Source organism: Peromyscus eremicus, chromosome 4 (genome assembly GCF_949786415.1).
Source record: "Peromyscus eremicus chromosome 4, PerEre_H2_v1, whole genome shotgun sequence".
Lineage (NCBI taxonomy): Eukaryota > Metazoa > Chordata > Mammalia > Rodentia > Cricetidae > Peromyscus > Peromyscus eremicus.
This window is the reverse complement of record NC_081419.1, coordinates 109,248,076-109,269,711: the sequence shown is the minus strand read 5'-3', so window position 1 is coordinate 109,269,711 and position 21,636 is coordinate 109,248,076. Positions and strand designations below refer to the sequence as shown.

The following is a 21,636-nucleotide window of genomic DNA, read 5'->3' as shown; positions in this document are numbered from 1 at the left end:
AGCCACAAGAGAGTTCAGACACAAAGGAGCTACATGGTCTTCCGTCCCTAACTTCCAGGGTGTGGCCCGTCACAGAGGAAGCAGGGGCTCTGCAGTGTGGTGTGGAGTGAAGCATACTACCTTTCTTGGCGAGGCTGCTGTTGGGCTCATACTTCTCAATCAATACTTGGACCTGCTCTTGCTTCAGAGGTGGGTAAAGTATTTCATTGAGTCGGGGATCTCTCTGCTTAAGGTTGATAAAATCCATCATCTGCTCAACAGTAAGGTACGGTTTGCTTTTGGCACCACTGAAAGCAACAAAAACACAAGAAATCACACCACTTTCCTCATCTTATTTACGTATTCAGCTACAGAGAAATAAATGCATAATTGCATCATGTCTACAATGGAATTCTGACCATGCCCTAAAAACATGGTGCTTCCACACCACACTTTTCCACCCGACTCTAATGCCTAGAAAAACATCAGATGACTAACAATGTCCTTTATCACATTTATCACTTAAATATTGCTGATTTATTAATTTAAAAAGAAAAAACCCAATGTGCTTGAACACATTTTTCATTGCATTAAAGTTACAGGTTTACAAAAATCTATACCTCTTTCATTTGCTTGTGTTTGTTTTTGGAGATGGGGACTCACTTTGTACCCCTGGTGCTGTCACTACAGTCCAGGTTGCCTTCAAATTCATAGTGGGACTCTGAGTTGGCTTCTTGCAGATAATAATGATTATATATATAAAATACAGATGCAGAACTAAACACACAATCTCATCTTATCCTCAAAACAGCGGTGTTATTGAATAGTGTTATTCAAATGCCCATTTTATTGGCAACCTACAACAATTTGATGGTATAAATACTGCAGATACCCAATAAATGTTTTATGGTGATGAAATCACAAGCAAAAGCATTCAGTGTACAATGTCACACTCGCAGCAGGACTTATCTGCCTGCCACTTTACTTCTTTACCAAATTTGGATCAACTTTTTTCCATTAGGTAGATTTTGGTATATCAAGAGAGAGAAACTGCAACTTCCATTTAATTGTTTCTTTTTTCTTTTCATGTCTGAGTCTTTTAAGAAGCAATATCTGGGCTGGAAAGATGGTTCAGTGGTTAAGAACACTGACTATTCTTCCAGAGGACCTGGGTTCAAATCCCAGCACCCACATGGCAGCTCACAACTCTCGGTAACTCCAGTTCCAGGGCTTCTGACACCCTCATACAGACACACATGCAGGCAAAACACCAATGAACACAAAATAGAAAACAAGTGTAAAAAAAAAAATTTTTTTTTGAGGCAAAACCTATAGGCTGGAGAGATGGCTCAGCAGTTAAGGGCACTTATTCTTTCAAAGGACCCGGATTCAGTTCCCAGCACCCGTATGGTGGCTCACAACTGTCTGTAACTCACTTTCAGGGAATCCAACTCCCTCTTCTGGCCTCTGAAAGAACTAGGCATACACATGGTAAACAGACATCCATGTAGATAAAACACTTATGCTTATTAAATAAACATAAATCTAAAAAAAGCAATGTCTATAGAAGTTTGTAATTCCTAGATTCGGAGAAAATAACATGCTGTCTGTGTGGGGTTCTTAGTAATCTCTACTTCTTTATACTGCTGTGGTGCAGAGGCATGAGTAGTGTTCAGTCAGGAATCTTTCTGTTACATGAATCTCTCTTCTGTGTGTCAAGACACTTCCTGCTGTATCTATAATATTCAATCTAAACAAAGCCAACTGAGCGTATGAAAATGCCACCCTGCCATCCATGTGTTATAGTAAGTATCTGCTCATTACAACAGTAGTTGTTTGTTGAGGTCAATAGCACATCACCACCTCCATTGTACCACCCAGAAGCACTGCTTTTGGACAATCTCTTTCCAGTCATAACAAAATCCTGCCCTAGCCACTTGGAATATAAGCATAGGCTAGAAAAAGCAGATTAAAATGCATGCTCTTACAATTCAGAAAAGATGTTATCAATTTCAGGTCGGGGACAAAGATTGTTCAGGAACACTCTGTATACATCTGGAGTGAAATCCTCTTGAGGTATGGAATCATTCTGGGAATAAAACAACAGGGTAAACAGGCCGTCTCATTCTTTCTCGAGTTTCCTTTCTGATTTTTCTTTGTCCCCTCCCTCCCTCCCTCCCTCCCTTCCTCCTCCACTCCCTCCCTTTCTCCCTCCCTCTCTTCCCCTCCCCTCCCTTCCTTCCCTCCTTTTCTCTTTTTCTTCTTTCCAAACCAGAGTAAATATTAAGAACACGTCTCTGAGGCCAACTGTAGCCTTCATTTAGAACCTGTTCGGTGTGTCAACACTATTTTCTGTTGATTTTTAATTTTAATTAAAGTGTAAGAACATCTATTTATCCTGTTAAATAGAAGTTAAGATCATTTCCTACATACATTTACTAGAGTAAGTTACATATAGGAAGACAGAATCTGTTCAGTAGAAATGGTTAACTTGTCTGTCTGTCCCCCCCCCCCCTTCCAAGTGCGGGTGTCTAAGCGGGTGCACATGGGCATATGGAGGGAGGGCAGACCTTGGGTGCTTTTCCTTGGGAGCCACTGACCTTGGGTTTTGAGACAGGGTCCCTCATAGGCCTGGAGTTCACCAGGTAGGTTACACTGGCTAGCCGTGAACCCTAGGGATCCCCCCTTGTTCGCTTTTCCAAGTTGGGATGTCTGGGTTATTTATGTGAGTCTGGGATCAAATTCAGGTTCTTATTCCCTTTACTGAGTGAAGCACCTTCGCAAATCATTCTCATTCTCCCTGTTCTCTCCCTCCCTCCCTCTCTCTCTCTCTCTCTCTCTCTCTCTCTCTCTCTCTCTCTCTCTCTGTCTACCCTCCCTCTCTCTACTCTGTCTTTCTCTGTTTTGGGTTGAGTCTTCCTCTTTAGGAGTGGTGGTAGAAGGTATATGGCCTTGTTTGCCATTTTAATCATTTGAAGTGGGCAGATCAGCAGCATGAAGAATTTGTACATTTCTGTGCCCTTTATCAGGCTTTTGAGTGAATATTTTTGAAAGTGATAACCCTAGAGACAGTGCTAAAATAAAAACATAAATTCTAAAAATAAAAACATAAATTCTAACTTTATGTTGTTTCTCTCTCTCTCTTCCTCTCTCTGTCTCTGTCTCTCTGTCTCTTTCTCTGTCTCTCTTTGTCTCTCTGTCTCTGTCTCTCTCTGTCTCTCTGTCTCTCTCTCTCTGAGGGAAGGGTTTTACACTTCCAGGTAACAGTCCATCAATGAAGAAAGTTAGGGCAGGAACTCAGGCGGGGCAGGAACATGAAGGCGGCAGAGGAGTACTGGTTTACGTTATTTGATTATGAGACGCCTTTCATAGGCATCCAGCACCACTTATCACTTGTTACTGATTGCTCATTGTCCTATTGTTTGGGAAGCGAGTCACTGATACAAAAAAGGCCACTTCTACGGCTTATGTTTTCTGTTTGGCTGGGCTGCCATGGAAACCGGAAGCATATATTTGAGTCTTTGTTAACAGGAAGGACATTTTTCTTGCAGCTTCCTATTTCAGGTATGTGCTTGAATGATTATTTTTATTTTCAAGCCCCTAAAACAAAGAAACACCCTTCCTTTGAAATATATTCATATATTTTAACTGTATTTTAATAGAAAACTTAGAAAAATCATTGTCTGAAATTGTACACTGCTTGCTAACAGAGCAGAAAATTTAGCTCACCACTTAGCATATTGTAGAGGCTACATGTTTGTGGAATGAAAAAAATGAAGTAATATTTCCTTGACTAAGTCCATTTATAGGAAGGAAAACATAATATTTTGTAAAAATAAATTTTGAGAAAAGAAAAGAATATGTAAGAACACACAAAAGATCTTTATACCAACAGACTTGGTGTCCTTAGACAGAGTTTTGAAATCATGAGCTCAAGGACCCAAAAGAGCATTGGAAATTTTCTTGAAGGGCTTTATTGGTGTTTTGACACTCATAAAATGGAGACATGATCAACCCAGTTACAGGATTCCATAATTCCATTTTGTTTCTGAAAAGAAATACCTTTGCCTGGAGGATGCCAGTTTCTGTCTGAGCTAGACACATGTTTCTCTTCTTTTCCAGATAGGCAAAATGACTCTACTTACTCAACTATTTGACTGTGAGATGAATGTTTAAAATTATCTGTCAAAAAAATATTCAATGGCACTGTTGGCCAACTCAAGTACTAAGTTGTATTTATAAATCTCGTGGGCCACCTCATTCTCCTATTAAATATAGCTCTCTAACCTCACTTGGCAGATGTAGACATTGATCTTATCTAAGGATATCAATAATGGTCTTCCTTGACTTTACTGACCCTCTTTTCTTATTTTTCTCTGAACAGCCATACCTTCCACTTGGGCTGCATTTTTTCCTGACCCTGTTTTCCTGTCTCATTCTGCTCACCTCACAATACAGAATAAATATTTACTAAATGTACATTATGAGAATGATGAACAGTGATATCAATGGCAGAATATTATATATCCTTTAGAAAAGTAGGTTTAACTACACTTGTGTGCAGACATATAATTTCATAGATATAGCTTACTAAAATGTAGCCATTGTTTACTTTTTAGCTGTGAACTGGGATTTTCAATTAGAGTGAACAAGCTAATGAGACAGTCTGAATAAGTGCAATATTACTTTCATTGCATGTTGAAATTTAGCACATGGAAAACTTTTTGGTGAAGCTGGTTTTCATCATCTTGTTGCTGTCCTATCCAACTGACCAGCAAAGCTATCCCATGGTCTTTGGAGTCAGTGGGTGAAAATAGGAGTAAAAAATATTCCATATAATGGATTGAAATAAATTATTATCATTGAAAGTAAGGTGCAAGCATCTTGGAGATATTTACTGCAAACTAAGGGAATTCTAAGTTTTTTACATGTGCAATGAGTCTGTGATTCATAGACCTCATTCACATACCTTCCTTTTCTATCTCTGGATTTGGTAGAGAGGAAAGCACAGATTCATTTTACCTGCTTGACTAAAGAGGCAGCCCAAAGTCTGGTGTGCTAAAGGTCATGCCCAATGTCCGTGCAGTTCTCTGTACCACTTCTTCATATTTATTTCAGGATGGTACTTTTTTTCTTGCTCACACATTTGAGTATTTAAAGAATCATTTTACCATGAACTTGTATTTAACATTCAAAGAGTTTTAAACTACATTTATTGAAGCAGATTCTCCATAGGTTTATTATTATGATTATCATTGCCTTTTTATCATTTTATTCTGTGTGTATGGGTGTTTTGTCTGCATGTGTGTCTGTGTACCACATGTATGTCTAGTGCCCACAGACCAGAATAAGGTGTCAAATTCCTTGGGAGTGGGATTACAAACAGTTGTAAGCCACTATGTGGGTGCTGGGAATCAAATTAGGGTTCTCTGGAAGAGCAGCACATGCTCTTAACTGCTGAGCTTCAACTTAACTCCATGTCTGTACATATACATACATACATACATACATATATATATATATATATAATATACATACATATATATTGCTTATTACCCAGTAATTTTTAGACATTCGGCCCTTTGTAATATTTTTGTCTTAGAACCATAAAACAAAAGTTGAATTAGCCAGAGCCCTTGGAATCACTACAAATACATTGCTCATTATATACTGAGCTTTTATGTGGTTTGAAATAGAATTTTGATATAATAACTCTAAGAACTACAACCATAAAATGATTATATTTCTGATTTATCTTCATGAAGTAAGGCAATGAACTACAGTTACACAGAGATGTTCCTTTATAAACTTTATAGCTTTATAGTATTCCTTAGTAAGATGTGTGCAAGTCTCTAAATAGAAGATAACTAGTCACCTTTTGGTTTTAATGCATACCTACCTACCTACTGTGGTAAAATTTATGTCTAAAACAAATATATGAATTTATTTCTTATTTTCTTCATTAAAGTGCAACCCCACAGGCCAATGTCATAAAGGCTACACTGTAATTCCAAATGTCACCAAGCCCTTTCAAGTTAATAAGTCTTAAATCAAGGGAATTTAGTACTGATAAATTATTTTCAATTCTCAGAGAGCTTGTGGGTAGAATAGTAATTTTCTGAATATGGAAAGGTTTTCACAGGTCTCACTGGAAAATATGTTTGGATTATTAATAGAAGGACAGTAATTGCTTTGTCTCATTTTAGGTACCGTATTACTTTTCACCAATTAGGGTAACTTGAGGCTAGTGACTGTACTCTCCAAAGGAAAACCCTCTAAAGCAATGTGTTATTCCATCAGATCATGTCAGCCAGGGTACAAGTTCAAGTGCATTAATTATCCCTAACAATGTGCACAAAGATAATGTTTGAAAAATCTCAACAGGATATCCACAGCATTTCTGGTAATGTGTCTATTTACAGAACACAATTAAGTCCAGTTTGAATGATGGCTGGCTAGGAAGCAGACTCTGATTTACGCAGACTTACCAAACATTTATGTAACCCCTTCCCTCTGTGGCATGTGTAAAATACCCCTAGGCAATACATTCTGAATCTTGTAGCTAAGAAGTGACTATTTCTCATACCGACTTTTCTGTACATATGAAATTACCACAAGGTACCACAATTTTTGAAAATTGGTTTTGATGTACTGTAGATAGCTCACAGAACCATTTATTTCTTGGCTTTGAAATGGTCTTGGGTCTTTGGATCTTAAAAAGGCATTTGAATTCTACAAGTCCTCCAAATAAATTACAGTTTACAATGAAAAATGATCTTTCAAAACTATAATGGAGGTTGATTATATCTTAAAATATCTTCAGTTTGTTTTCAGAAAATTGTCATTACATTTAATTTGCTAAAGAGAAGTACTTTTTTTTTCCAATTTAAACATAACTCCTACTGCTTGAATCTCATTTTCATTCTAAAATGTCTCCATTTGATATTGGACTGAAAATTTAAGCCTATAATAGACATAGTGAATTATAAAGACTCAATTTATGTTTATTGACTGGGTTGTCAGAATCCAATTGTTCAGAAAATTACAATTTACAGAGAATTGATTGATGGATTCGATTTTTTTCCTAGTTAGCTTCATTCTGTGTTTCTTCTTTCACTTAACTAGATGTAGAAGAAAGACTAAGTTCAATTCTTTGATCACTGCATTTCACAAGATTGTCTCAAGAAACAATGAACTTAGAGTGGTCACAAAGGGGAAAGATACCTTCTCAAGGCCTGCAACTCCATCTCTACGCTTCCTCTTTACACTGAGTGTGTATAATGGTCATTTCTCAGCTGCTCAAACTCTTCCCTAGCTCCAGGCCTCTGGGCACTGTCTTTTCTGGAATGGACTTTTCTTCTTCTCATTCTGTTTTTAACAGCACCTCATTCCATTTACAAACACATTTGGTGGCATATTTATTGACCAATTCTCCCAGAATACTCTAACTGCAGCATTCGTTCAGAGCCTATGGGTGTGCAGCAGGAACTCATGGAACACTGGTGGAGTCAGTGACAGGAACTGCATTGTTTTATCTTTCCTACTCCAAAGCTTCTACCAGAAAAGCATCAGTGAGCAGGTCTGAGCATTGTAATTTGCTCAGCACAATGAAGGGAAAGGTATTAAGATGGGGTGTGTAGTAACTCACTCTCAAGGTGTAACAGAAGTCCTGGGTTTGATCTCCAGCATTACCCCTTCCCAGACAGGGAAGAAAAGAAAGAAAGGAGATAGAGTACAAGAATCAGAACTGTGTGCAGCTCTACTAGCATCACTGGCCACTTGCACTTAAGACAGCAAAATTGGCATTGGAACAGCACCCTGGCTTTCCTGTGACCTAGCAACACCTTTCCGCTCTTTTATTTTTATTTTTTGAAAGAACTTCTACTTATTTATTTATTCATTTATTTGTTTGTTTTTGGAGATAGTATCTCATTCTGCAGTCCTGAGCTGGCCTGGAACTTGCAGTCATCCTAATCTGCTCCTGAATGCTGGAATTGCAGGCACACAACACCATGCCCAGCTAGCATTCTTTTTAATTTGTTTAGTTTTCTAACGTTTGGAACAATAATTGGGTGACAAAAGTAGTAAGTAGTGCTCAGTCCTTTACTATAGTGTCATCTTATGTTGAAAAGTGGCTTTCTGGTCTCACTCGGTGCAACTTGAACATGGCTAGTTATCTCCAGAGGCTCAGAGTTCCCTACCATAGCCAGTGATCCAGATAAGGGTTTGATTGTTGCTTAGATACTAGGTGAATGTAATTTGGAAGAGAAAGGAAAATTCTCCATAAACATGAGATGCAGAGTTCATACAACACACTCTGTTCTCCCAGAAGCAATGGTAACAATATCCTTTTAGAATCATATAGAAATGAATTAAAATGAAGAGGAGTTCCTGTCAGTGGCTAACGTATACGAAATGTCTTACGTGTCAGGCTCAAAAATAAAAGAGCACTTTGTGTGCTGGTCTTCTCCCTGGGAGCAGTAAGTGATCTCCAAACTGTTTCAAATCTGCATCCCTTTGGATAGAACCTGTGTACACAGGCTTGAAGAGTGTTTATACTATTTTTTTTAACAATATGTGTACTATGTACCAACTGTGTCTGTAACTGATATATTTTAAAACTAGAGATTTAAAAAGATAAGTTGAAGTTTGTATTTCAAAAGCTTCTAGAGCAGTGGTTCTCAACCTTCCTAATGCTGTGACCCTTTAATCTAGTTCCTAATGTGTGATGACCCCCCAACCATAAAACTATTTCGTTTCTAATCCATAACTGTAATTTTGCTACTATTATGAATCATAATGTAAATATCTGATATGCAGGATATCTGATATGCAACCGCTGTGAAAGGGCTGTTTGAGCCCCAAAGGGGTCACAACCTACATGTTGAGTACTGCTGACTTAAAGAAATAAGGGTGAGGGGTTACTTACAGGAGCAGGTTGAGAACCACTGCTCTAAAGCATAATAGTTTGACATTATTAATAGACATTATGTCAAGAGGCATCAAGAGTGCATTTATTGTAAATGATGTGTTCAATTCACATTGAGAATTGATGGTATAAAAAATATGTATCATTGAGTAGACTTTCCTTCATCCTTACTATCTGTCCTCAGCCTTCCCTCAACTCTGCTTCTCCCTCTCCCTGTCTCTGTCTCTCTGTGCCTCCCTCTACACTCTTCCCAAGACAAAAGTCTCACGTAGCCCAGGATAGCTTTGCATTCTCTATGTGGCTTGGAACTTGTTGTATATCCTAGGCTAGTCTCAAACTTGCAGTGATCCTCCTGCCTCTGCCTCTTGATTGCTGGAGTTAGAGACATGTAACACCACACCCATCTCATTTCTGGATTTTTTAATTGCAGCAAGCTGTGTCTAGGAAATACTAGGCAGAATACATCTAGTATGGAATTTTAAGAACTTCGATGTGGTGAGACGGTGGAGAGACAGCATACTTACCCGTGAAGATGGAAGACTACAAGCCTCTAGTGCAGTTTCAACTCGCTTTCGGTCTGCTGAAAACAACCGATAGATGCTACAAAGTGAAAACATATAAAGGAGAGTTGGTTAACAGGCAATATGGTTCACTGTACACACAGATGACCCCAACTCAAAATATTACACAGAATGGAAGTTAGGCATCTCTGAAGAGTTAAAAAATCAACCATTTCTCCACACATCTGCACTTGTTCTCAAGATCAATGTGTATCTTTCAAAACTTATAGTGTCTGATATAAAATAAATATTCTAAGACAGTGGAGATGACCCATGAGAAACTATTGAGCTAACTAATTTTTTAAAAGATTTAATTATTATGCATATGGCGTTCTGCCTGCATGTATGCCTGCACACCAGAAGAGGGCACCAGATCTCATTAGGGACGGTTGTGAGCCACCATGTGGTTGCTGGGAATTGAACTCAGGATCTCTGGAAGAGCAGTAAGTGCTCATAACCTCTCTCCAGCCCAACTAATTTTTCACATTAATTCCTAAAATAAACGACTTCCCCAGTCTTCTCAATCTTGTCCTTGTTACGCACATGGCCTCCAATAGTATATTATACAGAAGCTCACTGCACGCTTCCACATCAAAGCTTAAGCACTTCCGGCTAATATAGTTTAACCTTGCACTTTCTTTGCTAGCAACTGAATACAGTAATTTGGATTTGTACACTCAGTTGAGACACTAGAACACTCAGCCTGGTGCTCACCACTTCTTCAGGGTAAAGGTGATCTACCATCTTGCTTATTCTGGCTTTTCTTTGTGGCTCTCTTCCTCTTCTTGCCTTGCTTGTTACTTGGGCTCCCTGCCTGGCTCCTGTGCCTACTTGGCATTGAGAGCCTTGCCTTATAGTGACCAAAGGCATACCAAAGTTACACAATGTGCACTCCTGGAATTGATCTGAACCTCCTCAGGTGAATTCGGTGATTGACACAGTGTGATTTCTTCCCTATTCCCTCTACCCACTTCCTAAACTCTCTCAAAAGTGACACCACAGGAAGTGGCAGCGAGGGAAAAGTCATGAGGAAGCCAGTTGCTCTTGTCTGAGACTAGCATGACAGAGGACAGGGTCACCACATCATTTCCATGCTCCCACACAGCCTGGTGAAGAAATAAACCAGACCAATGGCACAGATTCAAGTTTTTGGGACAAAGCAGATCAATGATGAGAAACATGGCCAGAGCTTACTTTTTGAGAGGAATGCGCCCTTCTGGAGTGACCTGAAGCTTGAGCTTAGTATATCTGTTGAGAGAGCAAAAAAGTTAGCCATTCATTTTAGAAAGTACTGAAAATAGGATACAAGAAGAGTTCAAGTCCATGTGCAGTGTGCTGAATTTGCCAAACTATCCTAATCTCCAAATTGGTACCTGGATGGTGAAATGGAACAATGCCTTTTTAGAAGCTTCCCAGAAGTTCCCCTCATGCCTTCTTCTGGAGTCCATCTCTGTAAATCGTTGGCATGTTTACATTAAACAGTAGAGATTGTCTTTGCTTGTTTTTGTCCCTATATAAAATGCAGTTGTGTTTTGGGTCTTGTTCTTTTCTCCTCAGTATTAAGTTTCTGAGATCCAGCTATGTCCTGCTTAGTTATCATAGTTTGTTTATATGAAATTCACAAAGAATATAAGGACTGGATTTATCTCCTTATCAGCCTACAGACACAGAAGTAGAGAGTTAGAGCAACAGAACTCTCAACCACTGCTGGCAGAGTGTCAACAGGAAATGCTGCTTTGGGACACTGCATATACTCTGACCCAAAGACCCCATATCCCAATCTGTACACAACACATTCATCAAAACTCATGTGCTATAATTCCCACAGCAGCCCTCACAAGGGTCATCCATCTGGAATAGACGTTTTCAGTAGATTATGATTAGTCAACCAGTTTCACCATGCTGTGTCTCAGCTTGAACATTCTATTTCTCTCTCTATCTCATTTATTAACATTGTGTAGAAAAATACATGTTCTAGAAATATTTGTTGGATAAAGGATGTCAAGTAAGATAAACAGGGTAAAAAGAAAGGAGGAAAGAAGGCAAGAGGCATGTTGGGAGGATCCTTAAGGTAACAAAATTAGGAGAGGGGATTATTCCATGATGAAACATTTGAGTAAAGACCTGTGACTAAAATTCACATAAGAACAAACTAGAAAGTGCCTGAGATGAGGTCCAAAACAATGGGTATGGCTCTGGAACAAGAGTGAAGACAGAAATATATTCCATGAATTAAAGACATGCCTATTAACATTTCTGCTTGTGGTTTTGTTTTAAAGGTCCCGGAAGCTCCTGAACCACCAGAGTCACCAAGAGGAACACACCCATCTCCCTGCTGCTCATCCGGCATGCATCATTATTTTCCTTGGTCAAATAATTTTTAGAAAGGCTGATGCAATTCCAGGGTGATTTTCTAGTCTTATTTCCTTTCTTCTCTTATTTTCTTTCTGCTTGTCCCTCTATTCTCTCTCTCCTCTACTGCTTGGCGCAATAGTCTGTAAGTTCCAGAATTCAACCCATTTGAATGAAAGACGTAGGAAGTTCTTATGGTACCCATCAAAATTGTCCAGATCTAGAATAACAAGGACATATGCTGTCCATTCTCTTCAGGAGGTAACAAAAGAGAGAACACAAGCAGAGGCAGCAGAGGATGCTCTGAAAAGAGCAACTCTGTGTTCTGAGCACAGCTGCCAGAGTTTGGAGGTATCTCCTTTTGTACATCAAAAGCCCTGGTCTTCAGGCCACCTCAGCCTGATGTGCACTTGGTGGGAAGAGCCATCTCTCCTGGAAGTCTTCCAAACCTGAAGAGTAGAGGAATCTGTCCTCCAACGTATCCCAAAGGGAAATATATGTTTATGAATGTGAGAAGCCAAGGCAGCATAAACAGAGATTCACAGGAGAAAGGGAACGGATTTAGAAGAAGCAACACCCTTAGCAGTACAATCAGCGTGACTTACGCTTTCTCCAGAAATGCATCCCTGGACATGTTCTGAGCCAGCAGGTTTGTTGCCAGGCTGAAAACCTCACTTGTCCATTCCTGAAAAATATAAGTCACACTTGAATTAGCTTAACTGTTATTCAGGTGTAAAATATGCTTTTAACGTGTCTTCCAGGAAGACAGATGAGTTAATTCAAGTTGGATAGGAACAGCTTCCTACCCACCCCCTCTTCTCTTTAAAATGTTATAATCAAATTCAAATCCGAGTGATTCTCTTTTAATAAGGAAATGTATAAATGAAGATACAGTTTTCTGTCTTTTAAGTTCCTCATGGATAAAACTGCTGTGCTTTAACAACTGTAGTTTTTACTATTTTTTGTTGAATTATAAATAGAGAATAACAGAAAAGTTTAAAAATGTGGTAAATCTATTTTCAAAAGAATGAGAAAAAATCTATTGCCTTCACTACTCACATAGTGGAGATTTATAGTAGGTTTCTACCTACTATACAAGGTTTATAGTATTAGGCATGGATTCCCGCTTGTGGAGTGAGCCCCACATCCAATCAGGGAGCACATGGTTACCCTTATACAAATTGAGCCACTGCTGCTCCCATGAGCATGTCTTGCAGGTTTGGTACCGTAGTTCCTGGATTTGACATCTGGGAAAGAGCAATGATGCTTTCACCCCCCCCCCCCCCAGCCTGCATAACACCATCTGGCACTGTGCAAGATACTAGTGGGAGAGATCTCAAACAGTTCTGGTGGAAAATCTAGAATCTTCCGATCTTTGTACTCATTGTAAAATGATGTCTTTTAGTTCAGCACTTTTCCAACTTAGGTTTGTTGTTATTTCTACTGCTGTTTTTACTTATCTTTGCATAGTATCTTTAAAATTGTGATTATTTGCTTCCTGGCTTAAAACCTTAATAATGTGCTATCATGTAACAATGGGATACTTTGTACAGGAGTAGAACAACAGTGGATGAAGAGTGATTGGAAAGGGAAGGCAGACTGATTAAGACAGAAAACTAACTGAAAGAGCCAGAGGTAAGCAAACATGTTAGGAGTTACCAGGAAAAGGAAATGATCTAACAGGAAAGGAGACAGAGACAGAGAGAGAGAGAGAGAGAGAGAGAGAGAGAGAGAGAGAGAGAGAGAGAAGAGAGAGAATTCCAACTAAAAAGTAGAGTTGTAGGTCAGAGTAAAAGAACATTTCATGTGTGCTCAGATGTCCAAAGACAGACAGCAAGTGAAAATGTAATAGCATCAAATGGGCAGGATGGGCAGTGAGGAGAGCCAAGATGAAGCTGAGCACTAGGGGGGTTACTTGACAACAATGAAAGGAGGAATCTGAGGCTGAGCATGCAAAGACCTCAGCCTGGAGGCTGCAACAGTGCAGGTGAGGATGCTGAAGCTTTGACCTTTGTGGGTTAGATGGTGGGGATTTAGAAAGAACAGCACAGGACAGCTGTGAAGGAAGATAAAGTCATCTACTACAAAACTTGAGGTGCACACAGCAAAGCAAAGCATCAAGACAATGTTTTCAATGGCATGGAAAGCAATTTTACTAAAATTAGATGATTTGAATACATAATAAATATTGCCACTGGTTTTAAAAATTTGTCTCTTTTATAGATTTTTCTAGAATAAGATCAAACTTAGATCTCTCTGTGGCAACTTTGTTTAGCAGTGAAAGTATTTATAATTGAGGTTGTTGTATGGTTTCATGGGTTTGTTTCGAGCAGCTGTCGTTAACCTGTGGGTGGTGAGACCCTTTGAGGGTCTTGTATCAGACGTCCTGCATATTTACATTATGGTTCATAACAGTAGCAAAATTATAGTTATGAAGTAGTAACAGAATAATTTTTTGGTTGGGGGTCACCACAACATGAAGAACTGTATTATAGAGTCATAGCATTAGGAAGATTGAGAAACACTGGTTTAGAGCTAATTTCACACCAAATACAAAAGGAATTAAAAAGTTTCCAGAAATTTAATTTTACTTTGACGTTTTAGGCTGAAAATCTAAGTCTTCCACTATAGCCAGCCCAATAAAAATATAATGTGAGCCAAATGGAACTTTGAATTTTCTAGTAGCCAAATTTAACCAAAGAAAAAAGTACATAAAATTATTTTTAGTAAGATATTTATTTTAGTTCAGTATTTTACCTGTTTGAGCACCTCTGGGGCATTCCAAATAAGAAAATTCACACAATTTCATGTACTTGGTCAGTCTAAATATAGATATAAAAATAAAAGTATTGTATAAAAATTACCTTCACGCTATATATAGAAGGTAATTATGAAACATAAATTGGTTTCATGTTTAGACTTGAATTCAATCCTCAAGATTTCTCATTAGATTGGAAAAAAAGGAAAAAGTTACAGAATCAGAGGCATTTCTGGTGGCCGTGGCTGCCAATTGGTCAGCACAGGTTTTCTAGATCTATTGGTCTCTCTACGGTCCTTTCACAGAAGAAACTATCATGTCTTACTTTGGGTTGCCCAGAAGCAGATCCTGAGATGAGGTTTTAAGGATTGGGCTTATTACAGTGTTCCATGACAAAATTAGAGTAGTAGGCAAGAAGAGTTAGAGAGGAGGGAGAAGGGTGAGAACCACGCGAGGTCCTAGCAAGCCTGACATCGGTTTAATCCCACCATGTGCAGAGGCTATCTCAGAGCTGAGTTTGCTGACAGGTGAGGAGTATGGGTGTGGAAATGATTGTGCTTGTTAGTTTTGGTGAAGGGCTACAGGAAGAGGCAGAGAAAGACGCAGGCACTCTGGTCTCTTTGCTATCAAAGTGTATTCTAGCATTCAGGGGAGCAGCCACAAAAACCACGTGGCTGATGACAATGTAAGCGGAATGACAAAGAACAAAGTCAGCGCCCTGCTAGAATCCTTCCCAGTACAGTAACTAGTAGTGTTTTGGGATTTTTTTGAGTAACAGAAGTAGCCACCTTGTACAAGGAAGGAATACACAACCAAGCTCTGGGGTAACCGGCCCATGTATGGAACATTTCTCAAGTTTCACATGTATTTGCACCAGGGTTTTGTTGAAGAGAACTTGTTCCTTCAGTAGAGCTGAGGAGGGGACAGAGATTCTGTATTAGGAGTTTCTGGGCAAGGTCTTGGCTGTACCACAACATGAGTGGCCGGCCATGTTCTAGGGTCGACATGTAGCTCTCCAGAAAGCTTGTTAGAAATGTTGATTTCAGGCTCCACACCCCATCAGAATCTGTACTTACCTAGGAACTCTTTATGTGTTTTATGTGTATCAACATTTAAATATACAGCTGGGCCAAAAGCAGCCCGCTGAATAGCAGAACAGTCCAGGATCTGGCTTGGGAAGCTTTAGCCCAGTCTTTGTTTATTCCGTTCTCAAGCAAATAAATAGATGATTTGGGGCTGTTGAGTTTTGCATAGCCCCCAAAGACCTTGCAGCTGTGTTAGGAACAACACGGCTAAAGAGAAGGGGCCAGAGCATAATGAAGTATGAGGAAATAAGAGTCACTGCTAGAGATCAGATTACTGGTTTCTTGGACTTCAAACCTGAACTCAGGAGAATATGGACTATGCTTTGCTGTGGGACCAGTGGATCTTACTGGAACTTTGTTTTCATAAATCCAGTGCTGAGCCTATGGCCTGAGAAGGGCAGCTTCTTTGGTGTAGAGGATCTGGTCTTTTCCTTTCAGAAACCAAGGAAGGACAGTCACTCAACTTGGCTTGGCCCCAGCTGTTTAAATCCTGAAACTTCTTAGAGGACATTTCCTGTCTTAGGTTTAAACTTCTCCTTGGGACAAAGACCTTAACCTGAGAAGATGACTAAAGATCAACTGTGTGGAATTCTGCTGGAGTTTCAGAGCTCCTGTTTCATTCCCTTCTCCACTCCCTATGCCAATTTAGACAGATTCAAAGATACTTTTCCTACCATGTCATGAAGGTAGTGCCCTTTTATTTCTAGAACTACTTAAGTTCTGAAATTTGTGGCATATGATTTCATGTGTTCACTTAATTCTTATTAATTCTTATTAGACTAATACTTATTAGTCACAAGTATCAATTATGCTGCTGACAACTGTTTGAATATTTATTACATTCTGAAGGGAGGGCTTTGCATCCAGTAACTGGCTCTCATAATATTTTTCTAGGAGATGTGTAGTTACTATCCTCATTTTACAGAAAGAACTCATGGATTCAAAGCGCTTATAATTTGTATTGGGGCTAATACAGTCACTGCTTGGGATCAGATCGCTGGTTTCTTGGACTTCAAACCTGAACTCTTAGATGCTGGGTTCATCATTGTGTTGTTCTAGAAAATTCAAGGACAGCTAATCTACACAACTAAACAGATGAATAAATCCACTGAACTGCATTCAATAGCCAACACTGATTTATAACTTCCTATAGCCAGGCTATGTTGTAAACATTTTATAAATAACTAACTCATAGTCCTCACAATGCCCTCTGAAAGACAGTCTATTGTCAACAGCACATTTTGCAGATGAAAAAGCTGATTCAAAGATGTTGAATAAACAGCATAAGGTGGGCACAGATAGTTAGGAGGCACTTGGAATTGGAACCCAGGTTTGCCTCTCGAGTCAGGCACTTTACCACTCCCTTAGAAGGATGAAGTGAATGAAGTAGGGGAGAAACAAGAAATGATCTAATGGAGAGAATATGAGGCCAGCCACAAAATGCAGAACTGACGTCTTGCAGCCCTGATGGAGATGGGCACCAAGTCAACTCAAATTTCCTTTAGTTCCTGTACAGAGAATAAAGAAAAAGATTCAGCCCTGACCATGATTCATCTTTGTCCTTCATCCAAATACCATCCATCCAGTAGTTCAATTAAATGCTCCCAGTTCTGAGAACAAAAAGGAATTCTCCAGGGCTAACTCAGCCTCTGGCTAAGAAGAGTAAACATACAAAGACTGTGTCTTTGGAAAGAAATGTCGTTCTTGCCAATGTTTCTGTTTTCCAATCTTCTGATTCATGTTATTTTAAATGTTCTAATGTATTTATATTACCTTTCATTTTTCAGTATTTCATTCTTTGTTACACATATAAAATACATGGACTGATGTAACTAGCACATATCTCTAATCCAAATTTGACAAACATTAACATTTTGCCACAGTTCCTTAATTACATTTTTTCTTAAAAAATTTCTTAATACTTAAAACATTGTAAACTGTTGCAATACAGTTTAAATTGATTCTTCCCTATGTTCTCCCCCCTCCCTTTTTTTTTTTAACTTCTCTTTCCAGGAGTAAGCTCTAGTCTGAAAGGTAAATATCAACATTGCATCTATTTTTATGTGGCATTCTGAAGAGGGTGGTATAGTTCAGGGTCAATAGACTGAGGCCTGAAGACTTAATCTAGCCTGTCATCTGTTTTTTTGGGGTGGGGCAGGGTTTCTCTGTGTAGCCTTGGAGTTACTCTATAGACCATGCTGGCCTCGAACTTTCAGAGATCCTCCTGCCCCTTCCTCCTAAGTGCTGGGATTAAAGATGTTGTCAGCAGCCAGCATACAGAGTAAGTTCCAGAACAGGCTCCAAAGTTATACAGAGAAACCTTGTCTTAAAAAAACAAAAAACAAACAAACAAACAAACAAAAAAGTTGTTGTCTGTTTTATAAATAAAGTTTTATTGGAACATAGACACACGTCTCATTTCTTCATTGTTTGTGGCTGTGTTCATGCTATAATGGCAGAGGTGACTATTTGTAATGGAACCATCCCTGAAATGTCAATACTACATAGCCCCTCTTAGACAATGTTCATTATCTCATACTATGGCACCCTCTATGCTTGAAATTCAGTGCATGAGTTCTTGTTTATAATCAATATTATTTCTTTAAAACAAGGCTCTTTCACATAGGTCCAGTTAATTTAATTTCCATATTCTTCCTCTGAAAGAATGTACAACTTGAGAGTCTCTACTTTTACTGATGGTATTTATCTTTATTTATTTGAAAATGTTTGTTTCATGCTTCATTTTATCTTAGGACATAGCCAAATGATTCTCTATTGTGAAGAACCTAAAGAATTCTAGGATTCCAGCATTTTTATCGGTATTATTTGTTCAATGAAATGATACTGTGCATTCTTACTGGCAGAACACAAAAACTTGTGTTTCTTGCATTAAAACAAAGCCATCTGCTGTCATTAGACATCCAGAAAAGTTGTTCAAATCTAACTGACACAATATGAAACCCTGCAGTAGTTTTCATTGACATCCTGACTCACCAATGTAGTTGAGCATTTCTTTATGTATTTGGGAGCTATTATTTTTTTAATTTTTTAAAATTTTATACTTATATTCTTATTTTTTTTTGCCCTCTGTAACAGAGCAAGTGCCCTAAACTCTATCTAGCCCCATACTTACATTTTCAACCCACTTTTCTTTTCATTGTTTTAAAAAGGTGTAGAGTTTTGCTTGTTTGTGGACTAAGTTCAAACACATCCACCAGTTTCAATGCCACTGCTGCTAGTAGAAGCCAGAAGTACACAGTGGTTGCAAGTTTTGAAAGGATCTCATGGCATCATGGCATGTCTGTTTCCCAGGGAATGGCTTCAACTTAATATTAACCTGGTCAAATCACATGAACAGGCAAAGTGTAGCCTCTTTAAAAAATATATATTCACTCAAAATATTCTTTGAGGAGGTGAAAATATTCTAGAAGGTCTCTGAGTATATCCCTGTTTATACACATATGCATATAAATAATACATTATATAAGTATATACATACAGAATTATAAATCAATGCATACTGCCATAAAGGACTAACAAAGCTCATGTTCTAAAGGTAGATACTTCCAAAGTGTCCAATTTGACAGCTGTATTGTAATTATGTATTAAAAATTATTTTGCATGTGATCTATGCATATGTGTGAGAGTTACACTCATCTGAGTGTATGCATGTGTACATATGGAGGGTAGAGGGCTAGAAACTGACTTTGAGTATCATATTCTATTGTTCTCAACCCTATGTCTGAGACAGTGTCTCTCACTGATCCCGGAGGCTGCTATTTGACTAGACTGGCTACCTGGCAAGCCCCAGGGACCTGCCTGTCTCTGTCCCTTCCCCTAGCACTGGAGTTACAGATGTGTACTGTCATAACTAGATTTGTGTATGCTGAAGTGTGGGAGTCTACCAGAGACCAGCTCCCACCTTGCTCCTACCTTTTGAAGGGTTCTTGGGTGGAAGAGAGAAGAATGAGGAAATATTTGGTAGAAAGTTAGACCTAGACAACGAGTAGAAAGACAAAGACACAGGACAGCTTTGGGAGGGCCCTGGGTCAATACCCAGTTGAGCCTAGAGCTTTATTCAAAAAAGCTTTTATAATATGCCAAGGGGAGAGGCAAAAGACTTCCCCCCTTGCAAGATCAAAGCACACCATACAGCCAAGTATAGATCCTTCCAAATATCTGGTAAACACACCTGTGGCCAAATCATCTCCTTATGCAACCCTGCTCGGTAAAGCAAGCTCAGATTCTCTGACCCTGAGTAAGGTCTCACTAGAAAGCCCCTGTAGGTCTCCACACTGAAGATCCAAAGAGCCAGCACTTCCTCTACAGAGCAGTCTCCTCAGTCCTTGTGATGACATTTTAAATAAACATTTTAATGCCATTTTAGGTTCAATGCAAAACTGAGTGGCAGGTACAAAGGGTTTCCATGTATCCTCTGCAGCACCACATGAATAGCTTATTCCATTATTAAATATTCCCCATCAGAGTGATAAATTTGTTGCAATCAATGAACTTCCATTAACTAATTATTATCACCCAGAGTCCACCTTGTATATTAAAGTTTGTTTCTTGATGTTATATGCTCTATGAACTTGAGAAAACCTATAATGACACACATCAGCACTTATTTATCAGAGTAGCTCTCCTGCCGTAAGCATCCTCTATGCCCTATCTATTTACCTCTCATTTTACATAATGAGTTTCAAAAGGGTCTTAGGATTTGCCATAATTTAAAGCTAGATATTTTAACACTTGACACATGTTTTAAATACTTCATATTCTACTTACTGATAGTTGCTAACTGCTGTCATTTTTAACAGTGATTTCCAACTAAGTCACCTCATCTGTGGCAGCAGCCTGGTATGTGAATGAGAAATAACACTTTATGGCTCCTTCAGAATGGCCTTGCCTGCCTGAGCATGTGTCACTACCCTGCTAGTGTGAAACAGAATCCATGATGTAGGGCATTTTTCTTAAAGATTCTGTGAAGAATCTTTCCATGACGCGAGAACTTCTATGTATTGCACAGCCTGTGTTCAAATCAGAAAAGACTCTTAAGAGAAGTCACTGCATGTGTGCTCTGAGACAGAACACTCGGAACGTTAGATACGATTCTGGAACTGTTTTCTTGTTATTTGGTAACAGAGCAGGTCTTAGATCCTATCATCATAATGTTCCTATTTTCATCTCGTATGCAAAGAGAAGTGACTGTCAATCACAAAACTACAAGACTACCATCCTTGCTACAACAAACCCCAAACAAAAAGTGTACTAGTGTCAAGTAATATTAGTGTTGAGACACAAATATTATATTGCTCAGCTGATATAATATCAAGGAAAGATGCATTATTATTTTCAAATGGCTTTAGGCTACAATTGGAAAATGAATATCTCAAGCTAACTTGGGAAATAGAAGAATTGATCAAGGACATCGAGTTATTTATTGTAATGGAAGGAAAAAATGGACAAATTGAAGAAGAAGAAATGCATATTAAACCAAGACCATCAAGAATCGAGTGTGAAAGCCAAGGTACATTCTTTACTGCTTTTGCAATGAATTTGCAAACAGTCATTTTTTTCTAGATGACATGATTTCTTTCCCTACCAGTGAGCTCTTTCCTGTGGCCCCAACTGCACCAAGTTGTCATAGATGGTGGCTCCTGTCACCACAGAGAATCTGGCTGATTTCTTTACCTCTAGTATAGAACAAATCTGGGACTGGTCTAGTAGGTCTACCTTTGGGGACAATCAGTTCATGTCAGAACCTTGTAATACATAAGAGGCCAAATCCTGAGCTAGGTGAAGCAGTATGTAGAAGGAGGGGTGTGTTAGAAAACACTGCATTTTGCTCAAGAGCCCTGGGACAAGGATGTGTGCCATCCCTTAACATACATGGATCTCATCATTCTCTGACTGATTTTACAAATTGTATGATTAAATTCTTAGTCACTGATTTAGACTGTCTGAGGCACT

The 21,636-nt window shown here is 38.8% G+C and overlaps 1 protein-coding gene across 1 annotated transcript in view; it reads right to left on the bottom strand.

The window, feature by feature from the left end:
* Window positions 1-21,636, bottom strand: part of Plcb1 (phospholipase C beta 1) — a 256,333-nt gene that overhangs the window by 216,161 nt on the left and 18,536 nt on the right. The window contains exons 3-7 of the mRNA XM_059258948.1: window positions 12,426-12,505; window positions 10,663-10,716; window positions 9,433-9,508; window positions 1,968-2,068; window positions 121-287 (exon numbers count right to left, since the gene is read on the bottom strand). Of these exons, the coding sequence (XP_059114931.1) occupies window positions 121-287; window positions 1,968-2,068; window positions 9,433-9,508; window positions 10,663-10,716; window positions 12,426-12,505 (478 nt within the window). The remainder of the gene's footprint in view (window positions 1-120; window positions 288-1,967; window positions 2,069-9,432; window positions 9,509-10,662; window positions 10,717-12,425; window positions 12,506-21,636) is intronic.